Source organism: Cyprinus carpio, chromosome B8 (assembly GCF_018340385.1).
Source record: "Cyprinus carpio isolate SPL01 chromosome B8, ASM1834038v1, whole genome shotgun sequence".
NCBI classification, from domain to species: domain Eukaryota; kingdom Metazoa; phylum Chordata; class Actinopteri; order Cypriniformes; family Cyprinidae; genus Cyprinus; species Cyprinus carpio.
Window position 1 is genome coordinate 15593866 of NC_056604.1, and position 15866 is coordinate 15609731.

The 15866-nt window shown below is 34.7% G+C and overlaps 1 protein-coding gene across 1 annotated transcript; it reads left to right on the forward strand.

Annotated features, from left to right (window-relative positions):
- Window positions 1-2891: 2891 nt before the first annotated feature.
- LOC109076800 (PI-PLC X domain-containing protein 3) lies at window positions 2892-12134 on the forward strand. Its single transcript, XM_042730420.1, has 3 exons — window positions 2892-3008; window positions 4844-5568; window positions 11138-12134. The coding sequence occupies exons 1-3, from the start codon at window positions 2892-2894 to the stop codon at window positions 11292-11294; spliced, it is 999 nt and encodes a 332-aa protein (XP_042586354.1). The 3' UTR covers window positions 11295-12134.
- Window positions 12135-15866: the final 3732 nt, after the last annotated feature.

Consider the following 15866-nt stretch of genomic DNA (forward strand, 5'->3'; position numbering starts at 1 on the left):
GCAGGACACCGCTGCTTTATCAGCCTCCTGTGATTTGAAAGTATGCAGGGTGTTGCAATTCAGAAACAGACATGGAACCAGGGCTTATTAGGTTTAATGGAGAGCCATAATTGATATTCATGCCACGGCTCTCAAGGGAATGTGTCTCTGCCCCTTAATCATATTTAGTATATAATCAGCTTTTGAGTGGCAGCCAATGACAGACACTGTAGAAACAGAAAAATCTGTGGGTTGTGGGTTGTTTTGCATTTTCTTATGCCATATAAATGTAAACACTTTATTTTCTGCTATGTATTAAACATGGCAAATTTAGCTGATTTAAAGCAACATTGTACGAGTTGTAAGAATTTTTCATGTTTACTAAAGACATATTCCATTGTTTTTTTTTGGTTTTCAGTGTCACGTGATCCTTCAGAAACCATTCTAATATACTGTATGCTGATCTGCTGCTTAAGAAACATTTTGTATTATCATCAGTGTTGAAAACAGTTGTGCTGCTCAATTTTTGTGGAAGTGGTGATACTGTTTTCAAGATTCTTTCAAAAAGTTCAAAAGAACAGCTTTTAATTAAAAAATAAATCTTTTGTGACATTGCAAATAAATTTACTGTAACGTTTCACCTATTTAGTGTATATGTATGGAATAAAAGTATAATAATGATGGTATAGACAAAAGCATTTAACATTAATTAACAACAGCATAGTTCACAGTAGGTCTGTCTTTAACAGTTAAGTTATTGTTAAAATAGTAGTAAAAAGAAAATGTTAAAAAATTCTTACTGACCCCAAACTTTTGAACTGTTAGCTACTTTAGATTTAAATTTGATAGTATTGGTGAATGAAAGTGTTAAAAGCATCAGTAAGAGTAAGTTAAAAATTACAAACCAGTCAGGAATGTTTTGCATCAGATGCCATAATTTTCTATGTAAAATTGTTTGTGAAAAAAGCTTTTAAGGATTTATACTATCTGTATAAACTTGCAATATATATATATATATATTATTATAAATAATATATTTCATAATATATTGCTAAAAATAAAACATTGCAAAAAAATGTTGTTGTATGAACTGTAAAGATGTTTGCAGGGAACAGCTGGGGTTATCTTGCCCCATTTTTCATACATGGTAGCGTATGTAATCCCACCTATTCACTAATGAAGAATAAGTGGGATTATGTCACTAACCAGAGCTTTTTGTTGATGAGCTTTACCGAGGCTTCGTAATCTAACTGCAGTGGTGTGTTAGAAGTGATCTTGTCCAGTCTAGACATATGACCTTGAGGCATCAGGAGAGTGCCATCAGAAACTCATCTGCTATGCCAAGTCTTTTCCTGTCCATAAACAGCATCCATGGCCAGCACTTGGACTGATTGTACATGCTCGATTGAAGACCAAAAAAATCATCCAACTCGAGGCACATCTTTGTTGCAGATAATTGTTCTCTGAAAATTATTTTAATTACCCATTTTTCTCTTCTCCTATATCACTCATTTTTCTTCATAGTAGAGCATTGCATTGCTTTGATGTCTAAAATGTCTACCCAAAATGTTTCCTGCGGTGAAGTGTAGGAATTATTTCTTTATTTCCTGACAGATCTCACACACACACACGGCCACATGCGCACATACAAAATGATTTCAATTACTTAAAGTTGCACTAGAGGCATGAAAAATCGTAATGGATTCAAACCTCGAAGGCAGCGTTTGCTCTTGTCTGATTCATCTTTAAATCTGTCCATCCATCCAATTGTTCGTCCATTAATCCTGCACTTTAGACCCAAAGAGAGGATTTTTAGCCTGCCATGTCTCAAGATAAATGGAAAAGATTAAGTGACCAGACATGAAAATTGCACAGTCACCATAGGGAAAAGAGTCACTTTTTCCTGTAATGATTACTTTTTTTCCTGCTGTACTGAGAGGCCGTCCCCTGTGGTTGACAGTGACATGTCAATCTTTTGTGAGTAGTTACATCATCACACAGCAGCCTAAGGGTTCACAATAAATCCTTGAATAGAATCTCCTGTATGCTTTGCTGCTGCTGGTTTGTTTTTTAGTATGACCAGCATGTCTCTGAGCTGCATTATGTGATGTTGGACAGGTAACCCAGGGAGATTTTGAAAGATCACATTGGAAAATAATTCATGCTAGCCCTTATTCACCATATCCACGTAGACAAAAACACATTAAATCAGAAGATAAAGGCTTATGATGAAAACACTGCAGCACTTTCTCATCTAGGTTTGTTCGGCAATGCTGTGAATAGGTGTTTTGTGTGTAAATTTTTTTGGTTTGTGTTATAATATAATTAGCTTTTATTCATTTTACTGGTTTGTGACTTCTCTGCACAACATAATGTATTGTTTCACTAATCATCTCTGAATTGCATGTTTCAAAAACAAAAATGAGTCTTTAATCCACTCTAATGTGCCTCCTCTCAGAGGTTCAGAGGTGAAACATGAGCCGAGTCAGTCGCTTTCAAAAATAATTTTCCTCAAACCTTCCTAATATCAGCTCAGTGCATCTCAAAGCAGGGATCTCATAATAATAAGATGCTCCTTTGCATTTAGCTGAGGAGTTATTAGAACACCAAATAAATGCACTGGGTCCTCATGGAGCTGTAGTTGTTCAGGCCTGTTGTATTTCACATGGTTTTCTTCTGAATACAGCTTCAGTCTGAGTTCACTTTCCTTTGTCTTTATGCTTTGCACAACACCTTAATGAGAAAAGACAAGTTGCTATCAATTAGTTATGAAAAAATGTAATAAACAAGGAGGAGAATAAATTAGAAAAGGCGTTTAAATAGTAATGTATAGTGCTGGTTTCATAAAAACTGATTTACGGTTACGCTCACATCTTATCTCCCTTCACTGTCTCTGATTTAATGAGACGTACATGGAAATTGTGTTAGTGGAGACTTCCCTCCGTTTCCACGTACCAGAAGGCATTACCTATGTCAAGGAGGGAAATGAGACAATACTGTTACTCATTAATCTGAATTTGACACAGGAGGTAACAGCAACAAAATCTGTATATTTCAACTATAATACACACAATAAACACACATAAACAAAATGACACAAAAAATTTACAAAATCTCATAGAAATGCTTTTTACTTTCTTTTTTCTTTCTTTCGGAAAACTGTAGCAAATCTCAGAGGGTTGAAATTCTTTTTCTTTCTTTTTACTTTCTTTCTTTCTTTCTTTCTTTCTTTCTTTCTTTCTTTCTTTCTTTCTTTCTTTCTTTCTTTCTTTCTTTTTCTTTCTCTTTTTTTCTTTCTTGGCGTTTCTTTCTTTCAACATCTAATGCTTCCATCATTTTTCTTTCTTTCTGGTTTTGTTGTTGTGGCAACATCTAATGCCACATGCACAGGTTATAGTGATTGCTGAGATGTCTGGCGAGCAGACAGCTGTTTGCCTAATGGCCCTTTCCCATGGTGAATGTTGATGCTGCATTGTTTATTCATCAAAAATAATATTCGGAGAGTCTCTCTCACATGCACAGGTTATAGACTGCTTAATGCTTTCATTTAATTACATTAGGAAGGCATCTATTTAAATAGTTGTTTTGATTTTTGGAGATCAAACATAGCACCTGGCTTTGCTCTGTTTACATTGAAAGCGTGCTTGTGAACTCCATGTTATTATCCTGTAGGCCCTGGCAACGCTTTTCCTGCAGTCTGGATGCAAGTGTTGGCTATTGCATTATTCCATTATTCCATTTAACTGTTACAACAGCCATTATATGTATTCTTAGGTTCCTGCTGTACAAAAGTACTGCAGAATGTCAGGCAGTTTTAGATTTGAGTCTTTTTCAGAGCAAGTCACCTTAAAATCATTGTTCTCATCATTTTTAGAGCAGATGGCCTTGTCCCAAATGGCACATTTGACGTGCACTCATAGTCTTGTGCATGTGTGTGAAGTCCGTAAAGCAGGAATATTCAATAACTTTACCAGAAAGGAGCCAAAACAGAATATTTTCGTGGATGTGCCAGCTAGAATATTCTGTCAAAAAACTGGTCTCTAAAATGTTTTGTTATATGATTTGTTTTTTACTATATTAAATATCAGTATTTAGCCTATAGTTTTATTTTTAATTTGAAAATATTTAGTTAAAATATAGTTAAATATTAATTTAAACTAAGTCACTTTATTGAGCCACAGAATAAATCTTTATTACTAAATACACTACCAATATATTTATCAAAAGTTTTTGTCTTGTGGTCATCAAGGTCTCATTGATCAGAAATATAGTACAACCAGTATTATTGTGAAATATTTTTACAACATAAAATAATATATAAAATTTGCTATTTTACTATATTTTAAAAATTTATCACTGTGATACAAATTTTAATTTTCAACAGCCATTACTCCAGTCTTCAGTGTCACATGATCCTTCAGAAATCATTCTAATATGCAGAATTGTTACTCAAGAAACATTTTTTTTATCAATGTTTAAATCCATTATACTTTTTTCAGGATTCTTTGATGAATAGAAATTTCAGAACAGCAGCATTTATTTGAAATGGAATAATTTGTAACAATTTAAATGTCTTCACTGTCACCTTTAATTTAATGCATCCTTGCTGAATAAAAGTATTCATTTCTCTCTACTTTTGAATGGGAGTGTAGGTATATTTTATATGATATTATATGTTTATGTGGTGTTTCTTCTAAAGCAAGGTGAATGTTGTCTTTATCATTCCAAAAAAACTGGTGATTTTCGTATTATACATAAGATAAGAAGTTCCCTTAGGAATGTTTTATATGAGCCAGAAAATTGCATTTGTTCACTCAGTTGTCATCATTTTTATGTTCTCTCTCAATGAATATCACTAACCCAGAAATCTTCTCATCCAGGTTCCCACGACTCCTTCAGTTTTTACATCGATGAAGCCTCACCAGTTGGGCCGGAGCAGCCTGAGACTGTGCAGAACTTTGTCTCTGTGTTTGGCACAGTGGCCAAGAAGCTGATGAGGAAGTGGTTGGCGACACAGACCATGAACTTCATCACCCAGCTGGAGGCAGGCATCCGCTTCTTTGACCTCCGCATATCCACCAAACCCAGAGACCCCGACAACGAGCTCTACTTTGCACACGGCCTGTTCAGCGCCACCGTACGCGAAGGCCTGGAGCAGATCAGCACCTTCCTGGCCTCCCATGCTCGTGAGGTTGTGTTCCTGGACTTCAACCACTTCTACGGCGTACAGAACCTCCATCACGAGAAGCTGGTCCAGATGCTGCGCACCATCTTCGGGGACCGACTCTGTCCGGTAGTGTTTGCTCAAGAGGTAAGCCTGAAGTACCTCTGGGAGAAAGAGTATCAGGTGCTGGTCTTCTATCACAATCCCATGGCTCTGGAGGTTCCTTTCCTGTGGCCTGGTCAGATGATGCCTTCTCCTTGGGCCAATACCACAGATCCCGAGAAGCTCATCCAGTTCCTTCAAGCCTCAGTAAAGGATCGGAGACGCAAGGGCACCTTTTTTGTGTCCCAAGTGGTTCTCACTCCTAAAGCAAGCACCGTCATGAAGGGTGTCACCAGCGGTCTGAGGGAGACCATCACAGAGAGGTAGGCTAATGTACAGAAGCCGTTCTGTGAAATGTGTGGCATCAAAGACCGTATGGACTCATTAGATCTCACTCTCCGTTATCTTCAAATCAGAGCCAGGCTAATTTTTTTACTGTCCCAATTTAATCTCATTACAGTTATTAGCCATTGCTCAGAGTCTCTTGGGCTTCAATGATCAGGGTTTGTCAGGCTTGGTTTGAAACATGAAACTCTTGGCAGAAAGCAGATTTCGAAATGGCTCTGGACGACAGAACAACATATTCACTGCATTAATTCTAGAGTGCACCAATATTCTGCTCATTCAAATGACTGAGAGGGGGTCTTTCCGCTTTCCGCATGGAATACATTGGCATCTGTGGTTGTCAAAGGATGATCTTCTGTTCTTCTTTCTCGCCTGTCAGCAGACATGATACATAGTGTGCCACTGGGCATGCAGCTAAGCACAGCCATAACAACTAGGCATTGGAATTGTAGAGAAATGTAATAATTAGATTCCTCTCAGTGATCCTGGTTTCTTAAAAGAATGATTCTTTTAGTATTTGTGAAGAAGAAATATTTGGAAACAATTTCTGCAAAAGATGTTTTTACCCAGATATTTAAATGACTCTTCATAGTCTTATCATAGATGCAGTACATAAAGTTAGTGTTAAATATGCAATACTAAATACTGGAAAAAAAGCTTTAGCATTTTTAATGCATTTATTTATTTTATAAAATACTACCCACACACAAAACTTATGATGCTTATGTTTAACTACACATAGTCAGTAAGTGAAGTCTCACGATACCTAAATACTAGGGGTGTGACAAGACACTTATCCCAGAAGACGAGATGAGACACGAGACTGGGTTCACGAGAACGAGACGAGACAAGATTTTTAGACTTTTTTTTTTTTTTAAGAAATCCTCAGTGATGAAATATATAGGGGAAAATAGTCTTTTATTCAACTGAAAAACACAAAATGCAAAAAATGTAGAAGCATTTTGAAATCAACTTGTGCTTTATGAAATTAAACTTCTATTATATATCTATATAATATAATATATATTTTATATGCAGCAATAAACAACATGTAAACTAGAGCTGCACAATTCTGGATAATTTGAGAATCATGTTTTTTATATTTAAACAAAATAACAATTTACTAGTGGTTTTGACAATGTTTATTGATTAAGTCTTTAAATAATATATTAATTTGAAAACATTTTAAAAAAATAAATAAATGAAGGAGTCAGTGTCTCAGTTCATAAAGACTTGTTTCACTATTGGAATCTCCTGGATGAATGATTCAATGACAAATACTTTTTTTAAACGGGTAGTTGTCGCCACCTTCTGGAGGAAGAGTATAAGCGTTACAACACATACGCTAAGATATTTTCGTTTTGAATGCTACTGTAGATAATAAGTGTTTATGCCCAAAGTATAAACTTTTATCTCAGTACTTATGTTAATTAAATGTCTGTAACACAGAAATAATGATGTGTGGTTGAAAAGACATTTTGTGTTTCTCTTTCTGGATTAGCAGCAGCCTGAATGATTCATTAATATGGCCAGCGACAAAACCTGCTTCTCACGCGCCACTGACACTCGTGATGTGAAACAGTTGTAATAGACATAGCTGAATCATTGTCTTTCAGGAATAAGATTGCATGTGTGTTTGAATTGAGATGGCGATATTTAAACGATTAATTGTGCAGCTCTAATGTAAACTGCAAATTGTTTCGCGAGAATATCGTCACGTTCTCGCGAGACCAGCCAAATCTCACGGGACACATCGTACCACGAGATCTCATCACATCCCTACTAAATACAATGTCAGTTTACAATACAGATTCACTAAAAAGAACCAGCTCATTTGTTTGGGAATCATTTTGATTACATTAGTCATGCCGTGTGGATTTGATTCATTAAAAGAACAGCTAAAAATTGTTCATTCAGTAATTAGTCTACACTTGTCACATATGTTTTTCACTATACACTACTGTTCAACAGTTTGGGATCAGTACGATCTCTTAATGTTTTTGAAAGAAGTCTCTTATTGTCACCAAAGCTGAATTTATTATTGTGAAAAATACAGAGAAAAACAGTAACATTCTGATGTATTCCCTAGTGAAAAATAAATATACTAAAATGTATATGAAATCCATTAATTTCATGCTAAGTATACTAAAAATACATTTACATATGTATGTACTTAATAAAATACCCTGCAATTGTACTTTTGGTATACTAAACTGGTATACTTAAAGTCTGCTAAAACAAACTAAACTATAACAAAAATAACTAAAATACACCTATAAATACCTTGACAAAATTCTAAAGATATGCTGAAGTATATTTGCTAAAGTGGAACTATAGTAAGTATACTTAAGGTCCACTTTAAATATCTTGCAATTAAAGACCAGTGTTATTCAAAGATCATACAGTCCTTATCAATAGTGACATTAAAACACATATTAGGCTTAATATTAAGAAATGTGCATTGTGCACAAGTATTATTACAAATAAAGCTTAATTATAATTGTTATGTCAGTCTCAAGCAATATGTTAATAGACTTGAACTATGCTTAGTATGAAATAAATGTATTTTAAATATGTTTTGCTGCTCAAAGGGTTATTACAATTTAAAATCATTGTGTAATTTATTCCAGTGATGACAAAGCTGAATTTTTAGCATTCGTTGTTCCAGTCCTCAGTCTCACATGATCTTTCAGAAATCATTTTCATATGCTGATTTGCTGCTCAAGAAACATTTCTTATTATGATCAGTGTTGAATTATCAGTGCTGTTTAACATGATACATTCAGGATTCTTGGATGAATAGAAAATTCAAAAGAACAGCATTTAAAAAAAAATTTCTAAATATTAAATAAAAATCTTATCACAACCTAATAAACAATAATACAGAATATATATCCATTATCTTTGTACCTATTAACAATTCACAGAATTCATAATATTCTTTAAACAGAAAACAGCATAATTTTTGATTCTGTTAACAGAACTGAGCATAATTTTGTCAAGGTATTTAAAAGAGTGAAACCATATCTGAACTGTAATCACACCTTATGATACCACCTTCATGCTATCCATATACATAGCTGGTTCTCCCTGGGTATTTGGTGAGGAGCAGCACATTATTTCTGCTAAGTGTAAATGGAACATTAGCTAAAGCAGAGCTGGCACCAGCGTTAGTCACCCTTGTTACAGGAAGACTCATTCAGAAGTCTCATCTCAGCATGTAGCAACATCTCAAGCATCAAATCTTTACTTTCTTTTAGGAAAATGCTCAATTTGGTCATACGTTTAAGTTCATTTTATCTAGTCAAAAGCCAGTGTGATAGTTTGGTTGAATGTGTTGTTATTTTTTGCATCGACTGTGCTGATGGCAAATTAATTATAGATGAGGGGAGAGGTGGGGCACAGAGAGTAAAATGATATGGCCTCTGCCAGCACACTGCAATCTGACAAGCATGGCATCTTATTAGCTGATAAAGCCTTCTAGCCCTTGCATCATCTGGGAGTTAGCAGCATGAGATAGCTCCTGAGTCATAGTCCTCACAGGAATGAGTCTGTGTCTGCCGATGTGACCCCACTTCAGGTGCATCACCACCTGCAGACCATTTATAGACATACCCAGCAAACAATGCATATTAGATTTATTCCAAAATCTAGTGAGCTGCCTGCCTAGATGGTATCCTATTCAAATAAATGAATCATGCTTCCTACTAAGACAAGGAAACCCTGCTTCTGCTTTTGCTTTGGTAAATAATTGTGTCACACACACACACACACACACAAAAAAAAATCATAATTATGACATAAAAGCAAAAATAACACAAAAACATGAAATTAGGACAAAACTATTAAACTATTATAATTATGACTATGTCAAAAAAAAAATTAATTTCATGGTTTTGACTTGTAGCAGTTTCAACTTTTATTTCGAATTATGGAGATAACTTTGAACTTTTTATCTCATAATTATGACTTATCTCTTTGAATTTTCTGTGTTATAATTAGGACTTGTATGTTTTAGTTCTTATATGACAAAGTCAAAGTTATGACAAATGAGTTATAATTATAGAATAGCTAAAATTATGATACAAGATTGACTTGTCATAATTGACTTTTTGTGTAAAGATTGATGTTTAATTTCATAAATTTTGACTTTTTGCCATAATTTCAACTTTTATCCCATAATTGACTAAAATTCTTATTTTGACTTAGTATCTCATAATTTCGGCTTTGTAAGTCATTATTTTTATTTAGCAAAAGCATGATTTTTTTTCTTCTGTTCCAAAAAACATGTGATTCCATATAAGATAACTCATTTTAACCACATTTTAAGACAACATTGCATGAATCCTTGAGCTGGCAGACAATGCGAGAGAAATGTTGATTATAATAGAAACACACTCATAATTCATTCAATTCTCAAAAGTATTAGTGAGAATAATTTAATAATTGAAGAATTATTTTGCATTAAAATGTTAGTTTCTGTAAATAACTAATAAAAGAAATTTAATCTAATTTTATACTATTTCATCAAAATGTATATATATTTTCTTATTAAAGTATTACATTATGATGCAATATAAAAACAAATCACTTGTGATTTGAGACTGTTGTGTACTTTGCATGAGGAGCACTATTGATATGGCATATAGTGTTGCAGCTTACATTCCAAATTGGTCTCTTATAAGTTACATTTCAGTCAGGATGCTGCCTTAAAGGGATACTCCACCCCAAAATGAAAATGTTGTCATTAATCACTTACCCCCATGTCGATCCAAACCCGTAAAAGCTTTGTTCGTCTTTGGAACACAATTTAAGATATTTTGGATGAAAACCTGGAGGCCTGTGACTGTCCCATAGACTGCCAAGTAAATAACAGTTTCAAGGTCCATGAAAGGTATGAAAGTCATCATCAGAATACTCCATCTGCTATCAGACGTGCAATCTGGGTTATATGAAGCGACGGGAACACTTTTTGTAAGCAAAGAAAACAAAAAATACCGACTTTATTCAACAATTACTTTGTCAGCAGTCTCCTCTGTGTCTCTCCATATCACCATATGCTGCGTATGCTCTTCTCTGTCAGCGTGCCACAAGGATGCACTGTTTCTACGTGTATTTAGCTTTTATTTGATTTTTGCACTGTTTTCTTTCAAATCAAAGCTAAATACACATAGAAACATCGGATCCTTGTGGCGCAGATGATACAGAAGAGCATACGCAGCATACGGTGATATGGAGAGACAAAGAGGAGACTGCTGACAAAGTAATTGATGAATAAAGTGGTTATTTTTGTTTTCTTTGCTATGGGACAGTCACAGACCTCCCGGTTTTCATCCAAAATATCTTAAATTGTGTTCTGAAGACGAACGAAGCTTTTACGGGTTTGGAACGACAAGGGGGTAAGTGATTAATGACAATATTTTTATTCTGGGGTGGAGTATCCCTTTAAAAGGCAGCTCACTATGTTTTGAAACTGAGTTATTTAGTGTTCTGTTTGGGAACAGATCCCTTTAGATTGAAACGGCCTGTATATATGTGTTTTCTCAGGGCTCTTCCTGGCATGATGCAGTGGATCCGCTCACAGCGACCAGGGGAAAATGGAGTAAACATCATCACGGCCGATTTTGTGGAGCTGGGGGAATTTATCAGCGCCGTTATCACTCTCAACTACTACCTGGATGATGAGGAAGAGAATGCCACCTGAACCTCCCCATTTCCCACATTGCTTGTGGTATCATTTACTTGCTCCCTCTCTCTCCATATTTTTATGTTTTATTGATTTTTATTTATCTTTTGGATCATAGAGGCTGTGTCCGTCTGACATTTTTAGGGCTAATGGAAACCATGAGAATGAAAGTAGAGACCAGACACGGTCAGGTGGAATAATTTCAGGTTTTGTCTGAGGATGAACAGGGGCAGATGGTGAATTAATTTCTTTCTGGGCAAAAAAAGGTGACTGGCCTTTTCCCATGTTTCTCTGTTTTCAATCTGTGGACTACTAGTTTCTGATCCACATGCTCAAAACCTTGATAAGTTCTGCCCAAATTCTGCTTCTGATCAAAGTAACAGTAAAATTAACTCATTTCATGGGAATAAATATCGTTTGTACAGTGAATGTGATGCTGAATCTATTGTAGGTTTATTTCTAGTGGTCATAGTAACTTGTATGATTGTCGAGTTGTAAATACTTGTAAACCTGTTGAATTGTAACTTTGCTCACTATTTGTCATGCCCAAACATACGTCAAGAGTTGAGGTTCCCTTTGGGGCCTCGGCCCGGTCTTACGATGTTGAAGAAGTGAACTATTAGATGTTTGTATTCAGAACCAAAAATTCCAATTGTATGTAACAGCATTTTTGCCTTTCTGCCGTTATCAACACTAATAAGTGAGGCTTTGTATCTACATTTTTGTAGTCATCCTTTACTTTATCCAAGAGATTATTTTATATATCCGTGAATAACAAAAATATTCTTTGCATTTGCACTGCTGTGACTATGGACTGTTAAAGAGTGGCCACTGAAGTTGCAGACCCCCCCCCCCACCATACAATCCATCACTTAACAATGCACAATTTGCATTCAATTGTAAACATGCATACATAAACACTCAAGAGACTCACTTAATGGGTGTGAACAGACTTATTATAACACCATTTTCCAATTAGCCAGACTAATGTTTTAATCACACAGATGCCAAGTAATTGAATTTATTCAATTTATGGCATTATGAAACAATGTCCAACACTGCTGCCTTCTGTCTTTTACAGTCAGGTGGCACTGGAAAACTAACTAGAAAGTTTGCAGCATTGTTTGTTTATTGAAGTGTTTAAATCATTTTTATTAATGTGACAATCCCATGGCCAACCTGGAGCATTAATCACGCCTTTGTACAGTATAAAAATTGCATGTAGTTGTCTAGGTCGATAAATTGTATGTAAACTTTCTATGTGTATATGTCCTAAATCGAGCGTTTCTGACAAATCTGTGTACAATAAATGTAAATACTGCATATATACCACAAAGTGTGTTTTTCCCCCTTTTTTATTCAAAAATACATTACAATGCAATTTATCTATTCAGTTACTTGAATACAGCTTTTCTTTGACAATCAGAAAAGTGCATAAAATAGGAAGTCTGTCAAATTTAGTTAATTAGATTTTTTTTATTGACATGGTAAGGTTAGTTCAGGTTATAAAATGTCATGTGGTGTGACTCCTCAACAACTGCATCATATTTATGTTATGTTTATGCTATTATGTTATGTTTAATAATATTGATAAAAAATAATGTTGAAAAAATATATATTTGTATGATCTAATTCATATGTTTCCTTATGATCTGCTTACGCACAACTAAAGGCCTGTTCACAAGAAAGGACAATAATTATAACATTACTGATAACTATAAAGCAGCCAATCAGAATCCACCTCACTTTAAAGAGCTCGAGCATTTAAAGCGGCAGAGGACAACATTGCAGCACATGCTTAGACTAAACTGAACATTATCCTCTATTGGTGTCAACACTAATATTGTTATCTTTAACCCTCCTCTAAATGGATAGTTCACCCAAAAATTAAAATTCTGTCAACTTGTTCTAAACTTGTATGAGTTTCTGTGTTGAGCACAAAAGAAGATAGTTTGAAGAATGTTGGTAGCCAAATAGTTGGATGGACTTCCATAATATGGAAAAATATCAACTGTTTGACAACATTCTTCAAAATATCTTCTTTTGTGTTCAGCAGAAAAAAGAATTATACACGTTTGGAACAACTTGAGGGTGAGAAAATTACTACATTTTAATGTTTGAGTGAACTATCCCTTTAAGGGGTATATTTTTATTTATTTATTTTTTTCTTCTAAAAGTCTTACTTTTTAACTCAAATCATACAAACACCACCAATCTTCCAAAATAGTGATACTTTCTCATGAGATCGGGTTGTAATGTAATCTATACAAATGAATATATAATCATAAGTGATAATGTTAGTTAAATACAGTTAAATTGCATGTGCTGAAATTCTTGCTCAAGGTCTTCTATCCTCCACCAAATGAGCCATGACTGTTGAAATCTATTGAAATGCAGATGAGAAGCTAATTTTAATAAATAATGATAGAAAAAGTAGCATTTGGTGTGATGAGCAGTTTGCCAATTCTCTCTCCGTCTGTGATGCCGAGAGCAGAGTCCGTGACCTCATTACATGCTTTCTCAATTACAGCTATTCATTGCTGGCAGAGGTCCGCTCAGCTTGTTTTGACAATGGCACCATGCAGCTGTGAAAAACCTCTCTTTCACTTATTCGGAGGACTATGTGCTCTCTTTTCTGATTGTGAGCTTATTAGTAGAAGCTGTTAGCCTGCTGATTGTATTTTTCAAACTGCAACGAAGAAGTGTTGCTGTAACTGTGATTCTCTAAATTAGTGCACAGCAGATAAACAGTCTCTGCTGTTCACCGTTTTCATGGTATGTAACTGACCTTTTGAAAATCACACGGAGACGTTTTTGAGATGTTGTAAAGTATATACTGTGTGAGTGATTTTAGCCAGATTGCTAACTTCTGCCGGTAGCTATACTTAACTTCAACTACACAATCTTTATCCAAAACCATCCTCTAAAGATATGTCAGCCAAACAGAATATTCAAAATGACTCACATGCAAGCAAAAAACCTTAACCTACACTTGATTTGTGACTGTAAATGAGCATTTGATGAGCAGGTTAGCGGTAATATTTTTGTATGTCAAAAGTGACAAGCCTCAGTTGACCTAGAAATTAATTTTCTAGATTTTTTTTTTTTTCCATCTGGGTAATTGTTATTTTACCGTTATAAAATATGGAACTTAATAAATGGCATCAAAATATTAGCCTCAAGCCAGCGATTTGTAAGCCAGTGAACCCTATGTCCCACTTTTTAGTGGGGGGAAAAATCTAATCTAATAATAATAATAGCAAAAATTATTATTATTATTAAGTTATTATAGAACATGTTAGATTCAGTGCAGCTGTGGTTTTCTAATGGATTGGGGTGGAAGCTTGAGTTCTGACAGTAACTCAACTACTTAATCAGCAACAATTCCTGATTCCCAGTTCTAGATGTATGTAATTCTAGAGAAATGTTTCTCTTGGGCATAAATAAAAACCTGTTGTGGGAGGCAATTATGATATAATCATTAGTCAGTTTCCATTTCTGATTAAGAGTGGACATTGTCTGACTGGCTCTTTCTCCTGCCAACTCACTCGATTCGTGTTTGACAGTTGTCTGCAGCGATATTAAAAAACCTATTCAGATTGCCAAATAAGGTTGGGCATAAACCTCGCATTCACAGTCCACAGTGTAATTACAAGCAGCGTGGCACCATTTTGAAAGCAGCACTGGCGTAAGATAAGAGTTTCCCTAATGCCAGCATGCTTTCAGACAGGCAGCTGAACAATATGAGCTAGTTAGAATATCCTAGTTTGACAGCATCCATTTTCAACTCATATTGAGTCAAATGACATAAAAGTAACTGTATAAATAACTTTTTTCCTGCATTTTAGTGATGTTAACAATTTAAATAAATACTGAATATTGCTGTATTTATTACAGTTTAAAGCAGATTATTTGAATTTGCTAGTGCAAACTGTCAGACATTGCAAATCTTGGATTCTTCAGTTTTATGTCATCAGAACCACAAACAGAAATGTTATTTATTTATTTAAATGTAATTTATTGCTGTGATGGCAAAGCTGATTTTTTTTTCAGGCATTACTCCAGTCTTCAGTGTGGCATGATCCTCCAGAAATCATTTTAACAGGCTGATTTGCTTCTTAAGAAACATTTCTAATAATTATCAATGTTTAATATTTTTTGGATTTTTTTTTCTGGATTCTTTTAAAGTTCAAAAGAACAGCAATTTTGTTTGAAATAGAAATCTTTTGTAACATTATAATTGTCTTTACATCACTTTTGATCAATTGAATACATCCTTGCTACATAAAAAAAAAAATAATAATAAAACTTGCGTCAAACTTTTGAATGAATTTATGTAAATAGCAAACTAATTGGGTTTCACAAGTCTTGGACCCCATTGGAAATGGGATTCAAAATCTAATTGGAACCTGGAAAGTTTTATTTTTGGGGGGAAAAAAAACAGATTCTGGAGATTTTTAGGTTTCTACAGTTATGGGACTCTTTGTACAGACAGTCAGATGTTCTTCCATAATTTATGCTCAAGATGTTCTATGGATCATGTCAAATCATTCTGGTGAACATGATCTTCAGGTTTTAAACATACTTATG